The 20243-nt window shown below is 27.7% G+C and overlaps 2 protein-coding genes and 1 long non-coding RNA gene across 6 annotated transcripts; 2 read left to right on the forward strand and 1 right to left on the reverse strand.

The window, feature by feature from the left end:
• The first annotated feature begins 1474 nt into the window (after window positions 1-1474).
• LOC140663404 (uncharacterized) lies at window positions 1475-6651 on the forward strand. Its single transcript, XM_072887525.1, has 5 exons — window positions 1475-1632; window positions 2439-2594; window positions 3065-3313; window positions 3752-3999; window positions 4489-6651. Exons 2-4 carry the CDS (start codon window positions 2461-2463, stop codon window positions 3957-3959), a joined length of 591 nt encoding a protein of 196 aa, XP_072743626.1. The 5' UTR covers window positions 1475-1632; window positions 2439-2460; the 3' UTR covers window positions 3960-3999; window positions 4489-6651.
• A 4380-nt stretch (window positions 6652-11031) lies between these two features.
• Window positions 11032-17844, reverse strand: LOC140663926 (uncharacterized). 4 transcript variants are annotated; one of them, XM_072888510.1, is made up of 8 exons: window positions 17664-17843; window positions 16705-16860; window positions 16037-16159; window positions 15412-15534; window positions 14776-14898; window positions 14134-14316; window positions 13063-13212; window positions 11033-12580 (listed from the first exon to the last, which is right to left on the reverse strand). In XM_072888510.1, exons 2-8 carry the CDS (start codon window positions 16836-16838, stop codon window positions 12217-12219), a joined length of 1200 nt encoding a protein of 399 aa, XP_072744611.1. In that variant the 5' UTR covers window positions 16839-16860; window positions 17664-17843; the 3' UTR covers window positions 11033-12216. The 4 variants fall into 4 exon arrangements, with proteins under 4 accessions (XP_072744612.1, XP_072744611.1, XP_072744610.1 ...); XM_072888509.1 differs by having other exon boundaries at window positions 15412-15603; XM_072888511.1 differs by lacking the exon at window positions 14134-14316 and having other exon boundaries at window positions 11032-12580; window positions 15412-15603; window positions 17664-17844.
• Window positions 17845-18252: 408 nt separating this feature from the next.
• LOC140663928 (uncharacterized) lies at window positions 18253-19309 on the forward strand. Its single transcript, XR_012046355.1, has 3 exons — window positions 18253-18388; window positions 18653-18883; window positions 18980-19309. It is a non-coding gene; the product is annotated as an uncharacterized lncRNA (long non-coding RNA).
• Window positions 19310-20243: the final 934 nt, after the last annotated feature.

Here is a 20243-nt window from a genome sequence, read left to right on the forward strand (position 1 = left end):
AATTGGGCAAGATGAACTGCAAGCGAAGAGGCGAGCAAGCAGAAAGCTATCAGAATGTAGCTTTTCTGATTTCTCGGAGCATTCCTGTTCTCCGAATAAAGTGTGTTATAGAATAGTACTTTTAATTACATCATCCGAAACCTTAAGCATGTGTTCGAACTATGAAGAAAAAAACTGGAAGAAACAAATTCGAACTATGAAGTAGAAAATCTGAAAGTAACAGAATTTACGGATTCGAAGAAACATTTGTACGATAAACCTATACTAGCGAATATTGAGGAAAAAGAGTCATGGACGATCTTGCAAAATCAAAAACAATCGCTAAGGATGAACAATGTATTTCATTTTTATTCATCGAGCCGCCTTCACCAAGTTGGATAGATTTCGATAGGTATTATATTCTTCGATTAAAATTACTTCGAACTCAATATCGCACGATATTAAAATTTAATATTTCTATAAACAAAATTTTATTTGCTTGCCGTTATATTGTTCTGGAAAATTTGGAAATTATTAAGAATTGTGTATATGTTTGCATATTATTTTCTTGTATAATTACAAATTATAATTTTCAAGTAAAGATGTTTTTGCAATTAAAACAATTTCTATGCAAGGTAAAATAAGATACCAAATTATAATTGCATATAATTACAGTCATGGTCTGTTAGTGTAAATATGTGAAATTATCAAATGCTTTACTTTCAAATTGTACTAAAAATAAGCAATGAAATTTTTATAGCAGATAATGTGTAATGTGTTATTTAGCGTACACTCGGCGAAAAACGTAAATAACGCGATCTTACGCATGATTAAACAAACTTACATCAATTGAGATTTCCGACATACGTAATATCTCGGACTTTCTTAAGGTTTATTTTGTAATTAAATTTGGATTTACGACGATTTATAAACGAATCACCGCGCGGTCATTGCGTATGTATAAACTTTCGTAATGATACTTAATGCTTAAACATTAAGCTGCATTACGTTATTACCATCGATCGTTCTAATACAATTGAAAAGTCATTCATGATTATTTTTTTTTTTATAAAATTATGTACAGTTTTAGTTATAAAAGACTTATTTTTTTACTTGTTTAAGTAAAAAAATTATTTGTTAAAAGTTTATTTTGTACATTCGAATATTTATTAAATATAAATTGAAAAAAAATTTAAGTGGGTCAAACTTTAAAGAAAACTACAAAGAATATTTATCTGATATACATTTGGTAAATATTTTATAATGAGCATAAATGGATCACTGATCGATACTTAAACGGAAAATATCGATATCATACCAGACTGACTTGCTGTAGAAGAGGAAAGAACGAATGAATTTCGACTGTTCGTAAATTCGATGATATGTATTGTCAAACATGTGTGTCAGCATGTTCCGACAGCGCAGAATCTCTGATAAAAATATTTAAAAAAGTAGTAAACATTACAGATATTGTTTTCATTAGTTTCACATTTCATCAAAGTCAAAGTCACCGACACGTTTTCCGATCAGTATGATTTTGTCAGTTACAGCTTGATTAGATTGCGTGTTTGCTCCAAGATTCCAAACTCGTGGTGTTGCAAAGTCGAAAGTTACGATTCTTAACGACATAATTTCGTACGTGTTACATCTTCTGTAAGTAAAACAAAGAAAAGCATAAGTTGCATTTCAAAAGAAAAATAGTGAAGATAATAAAGCATGAGAAGTATGAAAAAAGCAGATTTAAAACTTTTAATTAAATTATATTTTTAAAGCAATTTATTTCAAGATTATTGATAGAGATAAAAATCTATGTTTTAGCAGATTTTTCAAGATGTAATTTCTTCATTAGTAATACCTTTGAAATGCAAAACGTAACAATTATTACCAAAATATCATTTCAAATGTTTAGGGAATAACGTTTAAAAACAAAATAATTAAAAATTTGGTGTTTATATTGCGTTTTCATATCTTTGAGTTGAAAACACGTTTATTGCTTTGTTCGAGTTTGTTCATCGACCTTCGAATACATAGACGTAGGATATAAATAAAAACAAAAGAATGTTAAAATTAAAAAAAAGACAAAGAGAGACTACAAGTAAATCGGATCACAGTTTGTTTTTTTATTTTATATGCACATTATACAGTGTGAGTCACAGTAATGTATTTATATATATTTTTATAAATATATTTAATAATATAAATACATTTCAGAATAGTCATCTTTTATCGCTTAAATCACTAACTTTTTATGAAAAGCGCGGATCATGTATTTGAAGGTCGACGGCTTTGTCTTAACACGGTTACATATAATATTTCATTTTACTGACATTTTAATTTACAAGATTTTTCACTAAAGACTTAATTATTCATTTACAAGAATAAATGTCATAGATGTAGTAAAATATAAACGTATGTCAGTGTAATTTATTACGTTATTAATTGATCGATTTTGTATTTAGGGAATTATTTAAATTTTATAATATGGACAAGTCAGATGAAAAAGCATCGTCTCCCTCCAAAGAGAGAACGACTACTCCTGTGGATCCCAAATTGCAACATTCGTCTTCGGAGACAACCACCGAGCAGTGTTCATTAAGTCAGATAGATTCCGACGGGTAATAAAAATTTTGATTTATAATCATTTTGATATCGCAAAGTACACAATATTAAAATTTAAAATTTTCTTTAACAAAATTTTATTTGTTTACCTTCATGTTGTTTAATAAATCAGGTGAATTATTAAGAATTATTAAAAATTGTTTGAAACAACACTGTATATACGTGTATTATTTTCTTGTATAATTAAAATGTTTTATATAATTAAAAATTATAATTTATGAGTAAATATATTTTTGCGTTCTTTGTTTTTTTCTATTAACGCGATATAGTTATTTAATGATATCTTAATATGCAAAATTTTTCTCCAAGGTTTTCATTATTTATTTACTAGATTAAACAAATATCAAATAAATTTTTCGAATAAAAGTTTCTTGAATACATATTCCAATCACATATGGACGTAGTAGAGTATAAATATATTAGTACAATTTATTATGTTATTAATTGGCCGGCTTTTTTTTTGCAGGCAACCTTCTAATTCCGATATTATGGAAAAGCAAACTGAGCATCTGCATACCAACAATTCTTCCGAGTCTGAGAAATCATTGTCGCTTGACAAACCGGAAACCGAGCGCAACAATTCTCTCAAGTCTGAGGAAGCATTGTCGCCTGACAAATCGGAAACTTCTACTACTCTAGATTTCGAATTTCTATCACTTTCTTCTTTGGAGATAGTCACTGAAGAGGTTGCTGCCAGTGCAGTAGAATATATTAGGTATTAAATTCTTAAATTAAAATTACTTCCAACCCAATATTGCATAGTACACGATATAATATTTAGTATATACTCCTAGTCACAAAATTTTACTTGCTTGCGTTTTAATTTGTATGAATTATTTATACTAACACTGTATGTGCGCATATCATTTTCTTGTATAATTATAATTTACGAATAAACTTATTTTTGCGTTTATTGGTTTGTTCTGGTTTGTCTTAATGCAATTATATATTTATTTATTTCATTTGTATCAATTTGCAAGGTTTTTCTCTGAGAGAATTTTTATTAATCATTTGCGGAAGTTCATAAATATCAAATAAATTCATCCATTGAATTGTCGAATGCGTACTTTGATTTACAGATGTGAACATTATAAAATATAAATGTATGTCAGTGTAACTTATTATGTTATTAAATGATCGGGTCTTTTCACAGGGAACTTTATAAATCTGATGATGAGGAAAAGCAGTCCGAGCCTCCAAATATCGATAACTCTTCCGAGGAAATATTGTCGCCTCCCAAACCGAAAACGACTACTATTGTAGATCCCGATTTGCTACAATCTCATTCGGAAACACTCAATCAACAAGTCAAGCCACTTTCAACAAAATCCTGTACTAAATATAAACATATTAGATATTAAATTCTAAAATTAAAATTACTTCAAATTTAACACGCATAAGGTACGATATTAAAATTTAATACATATTTCATAAAATTTAACTTGTTTGTCTTTTAATTTAATTTGTGTGAATTATTAAGAATTGTTTAGAGTAACACTGGTATGTGCGCGTCATTTTTCAGTACGTATAATTAACCCTTACAGTACTGTAAGTGAATCATTTTTATGTGTGATTTTTCTAAATGCGTCAATTTCTTGAAAACCAATGGTTGTAAAACAAAATATTTAAATTCTTTTTTAAATTTATTTATATAGTCTTTATTTAGAAGGATCAAAGAAGGTTTATAAAATTTTAAATAAATAATTGTATTTGCATTTATTATTATCATTGACAATAATATTTAGAAATATTTTTAATAGCGATTAAAAAATATGAATCCTGTCTTTGTTTTACATAACGCAACGATTCAAAGACTGACACATGCGATTAATTAAAAAAGATAAGATACCACATATCATTAAGCAAGCTTTTTTTTGTTTTAAAAAATAGAGCCGAGGAAGTTTTAAGCTATGTATCATGCCTAGAAGCTGCCGCAAATTCTCCAGTTAAAATCCTATCAGACGTGACTACTCCTGAACCGTCTACAACTAAATCATCCACATCGGAATGATCAGATGCTATTGTAATCCGTTCACCAGCTAAATCAATATTTGACCTTAACTTACAACCTCAATCTTCGCAAGAAATTTGTATGGAACTAATATCCAGGAAAATTCACAATTTTATCTCTACAAGCGAAAAGAAAGAAAATTAGTATATCGTAAATCGAGAGACTCTCATGACACAGAAAAAAATTTATCTCCTGTGATAAATGAGTGTAAGCTTCAACACAAAAAACCGAAAGACTTTGACCCTACAGAAGAAATTCCTAATACGGAATGTTGTTTGAGCAAATGTTGCGTAGTACTTCTTATAATGTCATTAATATTATTTCTATTTCTGTTTATGTTCTGTTATATTACCAACTTATTTTTGTTTACATGCATTTGAATAATGAGCATATTGACACAGTTGCATCTGCCGTTGTCGAATTGAAAAAAGAGATATTTGGTCACGATGAAACCGTACGAGTCTTGATCGAATATCTTCAGCGAGATACACCTCTTTTAAAAGTAGTAGCGCGTCGACACACCACACACAATAAACTATAAAAAAATTATGAATTAAAAATTTCGCAGAAGAAGCAGCAATTGTTTTTCATATTTGCATCAGAAATTCTTTATCTGGGAGTATGTAAGAGCCGAACGTTCTACAGACGTCATAAATTTTGTAAAAATGTGTCAAGAAGCATATGACAATCAGCCGATAACTATAATGGCTGTTTTTAAAATTGAAGAGATTTATGAAGAATCGCGTAATATTGACCTAAACCAAACTATAGAGATAGTCAAAGACACTTTTATTCAAGCATTTAATTCAAGCAAATATTCATGTTAAAATTATTTCTTACGAATTTCTGAGCGAGGATACTTTAGAAATACGCATTAAAAGTATGGCGAAAAATATCAGAAAAACGGTTTCTCAAGATGAGATCGACAATATTAAACGACATTTGATAGAAGATAATACTTATTGCAAACAAGTTTACGATTGCAACCAATAAAGATTATATATGTATAAAATTATTTTTTAGGAAACGAGAGGGCTAAAATTATTATATTATGTCTGACGTAACAATATTCGGTTAAAATGTGAATTTTATTTTGTAGTTATTCTCAATTGTAACATAATGGAATAATTTTAAAACTATAAATAATTAAAAGTATTTGTTAGGCTTTATAATATGTTGAATTAAATTTGTGGGCTCTTTAATTAGATTATCTATTCATTATTTCTTTAGCTTCTTGATCTTGAAAAATAATTTTAATAATTAATAGAAAAGAATAAAATAGTTTTAATCTTGTATTAAAAGCCATATGTTTGTATATAATTTTTATCATGATTCATTAATGTAAACGTGATGAAATTTTCGTATTTATATTACTTTTGAATTGTACTAAAAACGACGGGTGTTTTTTGTAGGAGATAATGTGCAATGTGTTTACTTCAGCGTACGTTTGACAAAACACGTAATCAGCGTCGTGTTACGCACGAATAACCAAATTCACATTAATTAGGACTCCCCATATACGTAATATCTCGAACTTGCAAAATTTTATTTTAAAATCATATTTGGACAAACGATTTATAAGTGATCGCGGTCATTACATATATGTATAAACCTTCGTAATGTCACGTAATGCTTAAACATTAAGCTTTACGCTGCGCTATGTTGTTATCATCGGTCGTTTTTATGCAATTAAAAAGTCGTTCGCGATTGTTTTGTTTTCCTTTTTTTTTACATATAATAATATTATACAAATAACATTATCACACATAAACACAGAGTATTTGTTTGATTTATAGATAAGATATGTTTTTCTACTGTATAAAAAAATAATTTCTTCTGCAGCTCAGAATTTTTTTCTGTTGAGTGCATATTGAGAATAAAATTATAAAATATATATGGCTGAAATTACCAGACTAACATACACTCAAGATTATATCAATTATATTAAACGACGTTTGATAAGAAATAATACCAATTGTACGAAAACCTATGGTTGTTAGAAAATAAAAATTATACATAAATGTAGAATAATTATTACATAATTGCTTAAAGAAACTGGACTGTTAAAATTATTGTACTCTGATATAACAATATCCGATTAAACAATATACATATTTTTGTATACATCAATCAATCAATTGTAACATGTTGCAATAATTTTAGAACTACAAATAAATAAAAACATTTTATAAATATTTCGACTTGTGTTTCCATTAGATCGTGAGTTTACTATCTCTTTAGCTTTCAATCCCAAAGAAAATTTTAATAACATTTAGAAAAGAATACACATTAATTAGGACTCTCGATATGTCGTGATATCTCGGACTTGCTAAATTTTATTTTAAAATCATGATCGACAAATGATTTGTAAGCGACCACGGTCATTAGATATGTGTAAACCTTCGTAATGCTTAAACATTAAGCTTTATGCTGCGCTACGTTGTTATCATCGGTCTTTCTTGTACAATTAAATAGTCGTTCGCGACTGTTTTGTTTTTTTTTTTTTTTATTTACAAAATTATAAAATAACATTATCACACATGAACACACAGTATTTGTTTGATTTATAGATAAGATATGCTTTTCTACTGTATAAAAAAATTATTTGTTATGTAGCTCGGAATGTTTTTTTGTTGAGTACATGTTAATAAAAAAATTATAGTGTATCAAATTTTGTAAATACAAAAAAATCTACAAATTTATTATTTTCATAATTAAATTATAAAAGAAGAGTATTTGTTTCAATAAATACTGTTTTATATAAATACATATATGTATAGCACAATTTTGATGCTAGAGTATAAATTTTCTTAAAATGCGGATTTAATATACTATATATATGTATACATATACATATATATATCTATCGAATTTTTTTATTTTTAATTTGTAACGATAATTATTATATGCGTAAAACTTGTTGATGTTGATGCTGCGACTGATAAATAAGGTAATAATTTGAATATGTAAATTATTTCAGTTGTATCAACATTTACATACATAATTTTAATAAATGTAATTTCTGAATTTTTTTATAGAAATATTATTTATTTATATTCTATTTATTTCTTTTTATTTGTTGTTAGTTTTTGTGCGCGTACATAACAATATGTTTCTTTATGAAAAGTATGTGTTATTTGCTGTTTACGTGTGAATGATGATGAACTCGGTCTTCAAGTTCTTCCTCGTGCAAGTTCTCGTATACTGTTCCTCTTTCTTGTTTTTCTTTTTCGAATGAGAAGAGCATGTGTCGTTTATGAAATCAGCTAAAAATTATATCCGGGCATCCGTTAAATTGAAAAGATGTAAAACATAATTGTACTATTAAAATTGAAGATTATTTTCCGTTTGCTTTCGCAATATATCAGTATTATTTGTAAAGAATCTAAAATTATAAAATTAAAATTGTACAATCAGAAAGAACGACAATATTCATAAAATTTAAAGCGTTAAAAGATTTTCGCAACTATTAGTTTTTCGCTTTTTAAAATTAAATTGTAAAGTGAGAGAGTTTATACAATTTTTTTGCCCATTTTTTCGTTCGGGATTCAGTTTTATCTGCGCTAGAATTCCGACTAACAGCTCGTCGACCTGGAGCGCAAAGTCTGTAGAGGTCTCGATGAATTTGCACTGTAGCTGTCCGCCAGACGGCGACCGACTCTGTCGGCAGGAATCAAGAGCTCAAATGTGTGTCTGAAATTTTTACAAATCCTTACTATGTATCTTTTTTATATCGCGATTTATTTTTACAAAATTTGATCAGATTCTTGTTAAATATTCTTTGTTATTTATTTCATTAATCTTAATCCGTATATTAATATATTAAGAATCTTGTGATTGTATAAAGTGGAACAGCCAATAAGAAAGTATATTTTTCTTAATGAGATAACATTTTAGAAATGTCTTATCGATTTATTAATTCTGCACGTTTTGAAAATGACTTGACATAAAATTTTATTAAAAAATAGTAATGTAGAAACTATATGTCTTGCGACATGCCACGTCATTATCAAACTGTCTCGGGAATTATTTCGGTAATCTGAAATGAAAAAGGTCAATTGTTGTACAGCTATTATTCTCTTTGCCGATTATTTATCTACTATTATTTGAAAAAATACCCGTTTGATTAAAAATTGCCCATTCTTTCTGGCAAAATTTTTATCAAAAGCTTTTGTCATTTTGTACACAATAGATTAATATTTTTAATAGTTTCATATAATTTACATTTATAGGTCGTTTTTGTCTTCAGATTATTCTAATCAAAATAATTTTTAAACAGTCAGTTAATAATACCGTACTGCGTATAGTTACTGTATTGTTTTTTCACAAGATTTTACGTGCAGTGTATATTTTCAAAATAATCGATAAGAGATTTTTATTAACAACGATATAAAATTGATAAGAAATTTTTATTAAAATTAATTTAGCGCAAAAAATATAATACAAAAATATCCTTCGTTTTTTGGCGCTCACTATAATGAAGACTTTCCTGTAACTAAAAATTTGATTGACTCGTATCTCTCTCGGGACTTGATTGAAACAGTTCGCGAATTGTAATTGCGTTGGAAAATTTGCACACGAAAATTCATCTATACTCACCCATCTATACCCACCGATGAAACTTCTCGTTTTCTTTCGAGATCAATCTTATTGCCAACTAAAATTACATCGCGAGTAGCCATGTAATCGTGCTTCGACAAATAGAGTAGTCTCTCCGGCGCCTTTAAAGCTGCTTCTGTCCACACTACCGAGTACACCACCACGAACACGTCCGGATTGTAGGTCGAACAAAAAGCCTTAATCTTAAAAAAATGAAAGGAAAAATAAAAATGCTCGGTGCAAAACGTCGATTATCAAGCGATGATGGAGAAAACAGGTTCAACGAATAGCTTTTTGCACAAATAATAAATTCTGCTGTGACACGACGCAATATTGCAAAGTAGCTCGAATAGAAATATATGTTGCAACAATAAAAAGAAATATTTATTTTTTAATGAAATTTGCGTGTATATTTCTGACGAATCCATTATGGACGTATATACAATTTATACGCGCTTTTTATTTTATATATCTTTTATACTTCTATTTCATGTTATATCATGTACCTACACGGAAACATTCCCCCACCCGCGATCCATCCAAATCAATAATTCTTGCTCCTTCTTTCGTGTTATTAATCCTCCGTTTATTCGTTCTCTTCGACGGATAAAGAATAACACCTATGTTTCTCCGATCTCTTTCATCTATACTTCTTATCTCGCGTGCAGATTATACCGAGACGGAAGTTTTTTCATGTTGACATTTAATCAACGACTATAAAAAGATTTTTAGACGGGGATGATATCGTGTTATAACTCTACTTACGAGTCATTAAAGCGTCAGATAAATTTCACTTCTTCGTTTTTGGCATTTCTGGATTCTGTTTGAATCACTCCGCCAGATAATTGCTGAATTTGCCGTGAATTTAATTTGAAGGCAGATTCACTTCCAGAAGATTTACAGCTTGATGTCAATAATTGTTGAGGAAAATAAGGATCGGAGACAGTATCTTCATGTAGGTTTTTTTGAAGAGGATGCTTGTGCTATACGTAGGAGATGAAAGACAGCGGTGGATGGAGGTAATCAGGGCAATACAATTCTCTAATCGCTCTTTTTTCGCTAACAACCGCTCTCTTTTCTTGCTTAACAAAGAACTGCCCCTTTTTCTTCAATCACCGACCAAGACTATATAAATTTCACTCAATGCAATTTATTACGTAGTTGTGTAACTGATCGCCCGATAATGGTTGTCGTTATTTTGTATCCCCGATTACTGCCCAAAAAACCCAAAAAGACAGAGGAAGCATGCGTTTTTACTACAAGGGGCTCTTGAAGAAAGGGTGACAAAAGCTGTTTTCGTCGTTCATTGGCTCTCATGAATCTCAGCCTAAAATACTTTTATGACAGTTACGATTGTGACAATTGCTATTTGAAAAAATAAGAAAAATAGGATTTTTTTTTTTGAAAAGCGAGATAAGACAATTTTTTCTTGTATTACTTTTATTAAATGCATTTCTTCCAAAGTAAAAATATATCTAGACATATATTTTTGTCTTGATTAATTGTTGAAAATGTATACACGGTATACATAATATTTACATAAATCACATGAATTCTTTTGCTAGATTATTAATAATTTTTCAGTTTGATTATACCTTAAAATATCATTGAAATTTAATCTAATATTAATTTTGTCTTTTCTTATATTTGTAACTAATTTTTAATTTAATTTATTATTATTATTAATAATTATCAATTATTATTTTTTATTATCTTATAAGAATATCAATGAAACATTTTATTATCATACAAATTAAAATTTTAGAAATTAATATTATTATTATTTTTAATTTTTATTTTTTTTTGTATATATATAATTTGAAAAAAATATCGTTAGTGAAAATAATGTTGTGTGTTTTTTTCAATATTATTTATTTTAATTCTTTAAGTCAATAATGGGTAAAGGTGGATTTTCCTGTGTTATGTGTAAAAAAATATATCTGGCAAAATGCAGGAGTAAAGTTTTTTCGCTTTCCAAATGTAATGACCGCGATCGGTTATAAATCGTTTGTTCAAATATGATTATAAAATAAAATTTAGCAAATTCCGAGATATTATGTATGTCAGAAGTCCTATAATCAATGTGAATTTGTTTAATCGTGCATAATACCACGCTGATTACGTGTTTTGTCAAACGTACGCTGGACTAAACATTTCACATCATCTCCTACAAAAAACACCGGTCGTTTTTAATACAATCCGAAAATAATATATACACGAAAATATCATCACATGTTCACATTAATGAATCATTCCTAAATTATATACAAACATATGTCTTTCAATACAAAATTAAAAGTATTTTATTCTTTTCTGTTAATTATTAAAATTATTTTTCAAGATCAAAAAAGCTAAAAAAATAATGAATAGATAATCTAATTAAAGAGCGCACAAATTTAATTCAACATATTATAAAGCCTAACAAATACCTTTAATTATTTGTAGTTCTAAAATTATTCCATTATGTTACAATTGAGAATAACTACAAATTAAAATTTACATATTAACTGAATATTATAACGTCAGACATAATACAATAATTTTAGCCGTCTCATCTCCTAAAAAATAATTTTATATGTAATCTTTATTGGTTGCAATCACAAGTTTGAATAAAAATCTCTTTGATTATCTCTACAGTTTGGTTTAGGTCAATATTACGCAATGGTTTGTCATAAATATCTTCAACTTTAAAAACGGCCATTATAATTACCGGCTGATTACCATATGCTTTTTGACACATTTTTACAAAAATTATGACGTCTGTAGGACGTTCTATTCTTACATGCTCCCAGATAAAGAATTTCTGATGTTTAGATGAAAAATCATTGCTGCTAATTCTGAGAAATCTTTTTTTTTTATAATTTATTGTATGGTGTATCGACGCTTGTAACACCGATGAGAGCTACTACTTTTGAAAGAGGTGTATCTCGCTGAAGATATTCGATCAAGACTCGTATGGCTTCATCGTGACCACATTTTTCAATTTGACAGTGGCAGATGCAGCTGTGTCAGTGCTCATCATTCAGACGCATGTAAATAAAAATAAGTTGATAATATAACATAAGCAGAATAAGAAATAATATTAATAAAAAGTAGTATGCATATTTGCTCAAATATTCCATAGTAATTTCTTCTGTAGGGTCAAAGTCTTCCGGTTTTTTGTGTTGAGGTTTTAAGTTGAGGTCAGATATTGATTTAGCTGGCGAATTAATTATAGTAACATCCGATCGTCCCGATGATGCTTCTGTGGATGATTCCGTTGAAGACAATTCCACATACGATTCAGGAACAGACATGTATGATTCGATTTTAAATGGAGAATTTGATATGGCAGCTTCTAGGCATAATGCATAGTCTAAAAATGCCTGGAACCTATTTTTTTTAAATAAAAAAAAGCTTGCTTAATAATATGTGGTATCTTATCTTTTTCAATTAATCGCACGTGTTAGTCTTTGAATTGTTGCCTTATTTTAAACAAAGATAAAACTCATATTTTATAATTGCTATTAAAAATATTTCTAAATTTTATTGTTGATAATAATAATAAATGCAAATACAATTATTTATTTAAAATTTTGTTTTTGCATTCTTATCTCAAATAATTCAACGTAAGATAAAAATTATTTTAATTGCAAAAATATGTTTAATCGAAAATTATAATTTTAATTTATGCCAAAAATAATTCGCGCATACAGTATTATTCTAAACAACTCTTCAAAATCCCGAATTATTAAAAAATGTAAAGACAAGCAAAATTTTGTTCATAAAAACATTAAATTATAATATCTATATATTATACTTTTATGCGATATTAAGTTTGAAGTAATTCTAATTTACGAATTTAATATACATACAAATTTCTATGACTTGATGACAACTGCTCAAATATTTTCAAAAGACAAAGCTGCTGTTCAGGATCCAGTGGTAATAATCCAAGAGTATTTGTTCTTCTCGAAGTATTAGGTTGCTCTTCCATGATATGACTGAGACGTTCACAAAAATTTCTGCGAAGAGAAAACTGATAAATTAATAACAAGTAACACTGATATACGTTATAGTTTACAAGAAACTCTTAATCAATGACTTTATTTGATATTTGTTTAATCTTATAAATGAATAATAAAGACATTAAAAGACCAACACAGAACAATGCAATAAACGTACAAATATGTTTACAAATTCCAACTGTTAATTAAATAAGAAAATGATACACGCATATGCAGTATTATTTTATATAAACAATGCTTAATAATAATTCACATAAAGACAGGCAACTTTAAAGAAATATGTATAAAATCATATAGTATATACATAGATGTATATTGTTAAATTTGTAAAGTAATTCTAATCCTACAATTTAATATGTAGTTATATTTATAAACTTTTTTTCTTTTAAAAATTTAATTTGAATATGTTTCCGAAGAAGAATGTGGCAGTTCAGGATCCACAATGACGAATTTATAAAGTTCTCTGCGTTGAAAATTGATAAGTTAATGACATAGCAAGTTACATGAACATACGCTTATATTTTATTATGTCCATATTTGTTCTGCCCATCAAAAAGCATTCGAAAAACTTTCAGTGGATGTTTGTTCTGCGAATTTATTTGATATTTGTTTAGTTTTGCAAATGATTAATAAAACCTTAGAGAAATATCTTGCAAATTCAGATGTTAGTAAAACAAATGAAAATATAAATGTATTAAAACAAACCAAAACAAAGCAATAAATAAAATTTATGATTACTAGCAAGTTATAATTTTTAATTACACAAAATAAATGCACGCATATACAGTATTATTTCTAAACAATGCTTAATAATGCACATAATTAAAGGACAAGCAAGTTAGGTTATGTATAAAAATATTAAATTTAAATATCATACTAATGCGATATTAAAGTACTTTCAATTAAAGAATTTAATACCTATTGAAATTTATCTCATTTAATGACTGATCGCTTGCCTCTAAAAGAAACTGTTGTAGTTCTGGCGTTAAAGAATACGTTTTCTGCTCTTTTATGGCCTGAGATAATAATTTTTCAAACTTAGAATTATCAATAGTCAAAGGCACGTGCTGCTTTACTACGATATCGGATTCAGAAAGCTCTCTGTAAAAAAAATCAATCTGTTGATAACAAATTACACGGATATACACTTATATTTTATTACGTCTATATCTGTTCTACAAATTGGTACACGCATTTAAGAAATTTTCCTATTATGCATTTATTTGCTATTTGATCAGTCTTACAAATAAATAATAAATAATTTAAAAGGTTTAGAGAAAAACCTTTTAAATTGAGATGTTAGTAAAACAAATAAATGTATAATTACGTTAAGACAAATCAGAACAAAGTAATAAACACAAAAATAAGTTTATTCGTAAATTATAATTATAGAAAAAAATGATATACGCACATACAGTGTTAGTAAAAATAATTCTTAATAATTCACACAAATTAGAAAGCAAGCAAGTAAAATTTTGTGACTAAAAGTATGTACTAAATATTGTATCGTGTACTATGCAATATTAGGTTGGAAGTAATTTTAATCTAAGAATTTAATACCTAACATATTCTACTGGACTGGGAGCAACCTCTTCGGCGATTGTCTCCAAAGAAGGAAGTTGAATTTCGAAATCCAGAGTAGTAGAAGTTTTCGGTTTGGGAGATGATAATGATTCATTAGACCTGAAAAAAATATCAATATTTGAAGGCTCGGACGACAGCTTTTCCACATTATTAGATTTAAAAGATGCTCTGCAAGGAGAAAACCGACTAGTTAATAATAACAAGTTACACTGACATAAGTTTAGATTTTAGAACGTCCACATCTGTAAATCGGAATATGCAATTGAAAAACTTTCAAATAAATTTGATATTTCTTTACTTTTACAAATGACTAATAACTTTAGAAAAAAAACTTGCAAATTGAGATGTCGGTAAAACAAATAAATGTATAATTACGTTAAGACAAATCAGAACAAAGCAAAGAACGCAAAAATATGTTTACTTGCAAATTATAACTTATAATTTTTACGAGAAAATAATACGTGCATATACAGTATCAAAACAATTCTTAATAATTCACACAAATTAAAAAGCAAGCAAGTAAAATTTTGTGATTAGAAGTATGTACTAAATATTGTATCGTGTATTATGCAATATTGGGTTGGAAGTAATTTTAATCTAAGAATTTAATACCTAACATATTCTACTGGACTGGGAGCAACCTCTTCGACGATTGTCTCCAAAGAAGGAAGTTGAATTTCGAAATCCAGAGTAGTAGAAGTTTTCGGTTTGGGAGGTGATAATGATTTATTAGACCTAGAAAAAATATTAATATTTGAAGGCTCGGATGACAGCTTTTCCACATTATCAGATTTAAAAGGTGCTCTGAAAGGAGAAAATCGACTAGTTAATAATAACAAGTTACACCGACATAAGTTCAGATTTTAGAACGTCCACATCTGTAAATCGGAACATGCAATTGAAAAACTTTCAAATAAATTTGATATTTCTTTACTTTTACAAATGACTAATAACTTTAGAAAAAAAACTTGCAAATTGAGATGTCGGTAAAACAAATAAATGTATAATTATGTTAAGACAAAGCAAAGACAAAAAAATATGTTTACTCGCAAATTATAACTTATAATTTTTACGAGAAAATAATACGCGCATATACAGAATCAAAACAATTCTTAATAATTCACACAAATTAAAAAGCAAGCAAGTAAAATTTTGTGATTAGAAGTATGTACTAAATATTGTATCGTGTACTATGCAATAATGGGTTGGAAGTAATTTTAATCTAAGAATTTAATACCTAACATATTCTACTGGACTGGGAGCAACCTCTTCGACGATTGTCTCCAAAGAAGGAAGTTGAATTTCGAAATCCAGAGTAGTGGAAGTTTTCGGTTTGGGAGGTGATAATGATTCATTAGACCTGGAAAAAATATCAATATTTGAAGGCTCGGACGCCAGCTTTTCCACATTATCAGATTTAAAAGGTGCTCTGCAAGGAGAAAACCGACTAGTTAATAATAACAAGTTACACTGACATAAGTTTAGATTTTAGAACGTCCACATCTGTAAATCGGAATATGCAATTGAAAAACTTTCAAATAAATTTGATATTTCTTTACTTTTACAAATGACTAATAACTTTAGAAAAAAAACTTGCAAATTGAGATGTCGGTAAAACAAATAAATGTATAATTACGTTAAGACAAATCAGAGCAAAGTAAAGAACGCAAAAATATATTTACTCATAAATTATAATTTTTAATTATATAAAACATTTTAATTATACAAGAAAATAATACACGTATATACAGTGTTGTTTCAAACAATTCTTAATAATTCTTAATAACACCTGATTTATTAAAGAACATGAAGGTAAACAAATAAAATTTCGTTGAAGAAAATTTTAAATTTTAATATTGTGTACTTTGCGATATCAAAATGATTATAATTCAAGATTTTTATTACCCGTCGGAATCTATTTGACTTAATGAACACTGCTCGGTGGTTGTCTCCGAAGACGAATGTTGCAATTTGGGATCTACAGGAGTAGTCGTTCTCTCTTTGGAGGGAGACGATGCTTTTTCATCTGACTTGTCCATATTATAAAATTTAAATAATTCCCTAAATACAAAATCGATCAATTAATAACGTATTAAATTACACTTACGTTTATATTTCACTACGTCTATGACATTTATTCTTGTAAATAAATAATTCAGTCTTTAGTGAAAAATCTTGTAAATTAGAAAATGTCAGTAAAATTAAATATGTAACCGTGTTAAGACAAATCCGTCGACCTTTGAATACATGATCCGCGCTTTTCATAAAGGGTTAGTGATTTAAGCGATAAAAGATGACTATTCTGAAATGTATTTATATTATTAAATATATTCGTAAAAATATGTATAAATACATTACTGTGACTCACACTGTATAATGTGCATATAAAATAAGAAAACATACTGTAATCCGATTTACCTGTAGTCTCTCTTTGTCTTTGTTTGAATTTTAATATCTTTTTGTTTTTATTTATATATTTCTACGTCTATGTATTCTAAGATCGATGAACAAACTCGAACAAAGCAATAAATGTGTTTTTAACTCAAAGATTTAAAAACGCAATATAAACACCAAATTTTTAATTTTGTTTTTAAACGTTATTCCCTAAACATTTGAAATAATGTTTTGGTAATAATTGTTACGTTCTGCATTTCAAAGGTATTACTAATGAAAAAATTACATCTTGAAAAATCTGCTAAAACATCGATTTTTATCTCTATTAATAATCTTGAAATAAATTGCCTTAAAAATATAATTTAATCAAAAGTTTTATAAAATCTGCTTTTTTCATACTTCTCATGCTTTATTATTTTCACTATTTTTCTTTTGAAATGCAACTGTATGCTTTTCTTCGTTTTACTTACAGAAGATGTAACACGTACGAAATTATGTCGTTAAGAATCGTAATTTTCGATTTTGCAAACACCACGAGTTTGGAATCTTGGAGCAAACACGCAATCTACTCAAGCTATAACTGACAAAATCATACTGATCGGAAAACGTGTCGGTGACTTTGACTTTGGTGAAATGTGAAACTAACGAAAACAGTATCTGTGATGTTTACTACTTTGTTAAAATCTGGTATGATATCGATATTTTCTGTTCAAGTATCGATCAGTGAGAACGAACTCTTAATGTGACGCGCGGTGAATTCTAATTGTACGTGATATAAGTGATAATACAACGAGAAAAAGTGAACAAGAATAATCGAAAAGACACAATTAAACGCTGTTACACTAACGTTTGACTATTGCATGTTGATTATTACTCTGATAAAACGCAAAGTTTCATAAGCTGGATATATGAAATAGTTGTAAGGTAAAAATTTTTTCAGACTCATTTGTTATTATTATTATTAGTTATTAATTATTAATATTGCACATTATTATAATTTAAATAAAGAAAATGTTTTAAATCGTCTGCGTTCGTCAACTCGTTTCAACAGATCGACGATTGTATCGTATATAGTATAATGGAATGATTTTGTGGAAAATGAAATACAACATTTGCATAGTGAATACAATGTATATTGTATATATTATCATACACTAGATTATGAACAAAATAATATTGCACGAATTCGTCCAAGGTAATGTAATCTCACGTCATTTTCGATAATTTTGGAAAACATTATATGTATATGTGTCACGTTATTTTATGTTACTTATAAAGAGAAAATTATTGACTTTATTGATGTTATATTTTTTGTAATTAGCAGCAGTTGTTATACTTGAATAATTATGCAAAATATTTTTTATAATAAATTTCTTGAAAATTATATATAGTATATATTATTATACACATCGTGCAGATCGCTGGCTGTGAGTTATAAATTATGTAAATTTTTGCGCAGAATTGATGCATAATTGCTTTTGTTCTAATTGCCGCTCTTTGTCCAATGCATTTTATTTCGTTCAAAATAGCATTTATGTTTCACAAAGAAAAGTCTTTACGTCACATCCATGTACTTTTATTTCTACAAGGATGACAATTTCATTAAGAATCTTACAAAGTGCAAGCTTGAGTTGGCAAATACTGAAGCAGACATCAGAATTTACGAACAAAGATGTAATGACTTGCAATAGTAAGTATAATGCTAAACTATAATTTTCACAAATTACATACGAGATATGTTTCTAAACACTTTGTCAATTCACTTGAATCTTATTAAAAATTTCAGAAACAAAACAAATTTTTCATTTTCTTAAAAAAATTTCGGGTCAACAAAAACTTTGCAATTATACAGTAAAAACTAAACTTAATTTTGATGTAGCTTGTTTCTAAAGAATTTTTCAAGTATTAAAATAAATATTTTATTATTAAGACGCAGAAGTCTGATATTGGAATCAAAGAGCAAATAAGCTTTCAGAATAAAACCGAAAAATGAAAAATCATACTACATACGTGAATTTTATCATGTGTAAGAAGACGACAAATTTTCATTATTATTCATAAATAAGAAAAAAAAGACGGAGTCTCTATTTTGACAATTATCTTTATGATAATCACATAGAACTATTCTTTCTTCTGTATGAATTTTATGGTAAAATTAACTCTAGACGATTAATAATTAAAAGCGATTGTTTGTCTGTTTTATAGAAATATTTTTTTCATAGGAGAAAATATTAGAGATTAATAATGACAATATTTTCAGCGGCAGCAAGACGCCTTTGTTTTATATTTTTATCTCTATATTATATTTTTATATTGTGTTATGAAATTGACTGTATTGGAAATTTATGGTTAAAATTATATTATAATAATATATTATAAATTTTCAGTGCTGGCAGTGAATTACGAAATGCAGCCATTTCTTATCTTTTAGTATCTCTTATCTTTTAGTATCTCCTATCTTTTTTATGTCGAGCTGCTTTGAAATTGTTTCAAACAAAAATATTTCAGAAAAATATAGTATTAAAAATACAATATAATGTAATAAACGGAATTCACAGCAGAACAGAACATAAATTTTATAATTTTGTAATAAAAACATTCTATATTCAAATTTCTATTTAATGGCAGTTTTAATCTAAATTGTTAAATGAATCTAAAATTTGTCATTTGTTTTACATTTAATAAACTACTTCATCCAGATTAATGATAGAAGCGTGAAGAAGTGTATATAACATTAGATCGAAAAGACGCCATTTTTTTACCGTTAAAATTTAACACAGAAATAGCACGCAAACTAATACAACAGTTCCAAGTAATATATAGATATTTAAATTTTTATAATATATATATCAAGTATGAAATATATTATGTATAAAATATGAAATATTCCATTATGTATTTATTGCAGATAACATGGGCGTTTTTTGAAACTACTTTGTGCATCCAACTGATTAATTCAGATGCCTTTGAAAAATATGATATTTCTTCTTTGCGAACAATCGTGTATAGATCATATTCACCTGTCAATCAAAAACTTCTTTCTAGATTTC

This window comes from Anoplolepis gracilipes, chromosome 3, assembly GCF_047496725.1.
Source record: "Anoplolepis gracilipes chromosome 3, ASM4749672v1, whole genome shotgun sequence".
In the NCBI taxonomy this organism is placed as follows: domain Eukaryota; kingdom Metazoa; phylum Arthropoda; class Insecta; order Hymenoptera; family Formicidae; genus Anoplolepis; species Anoplolepis gracilipes.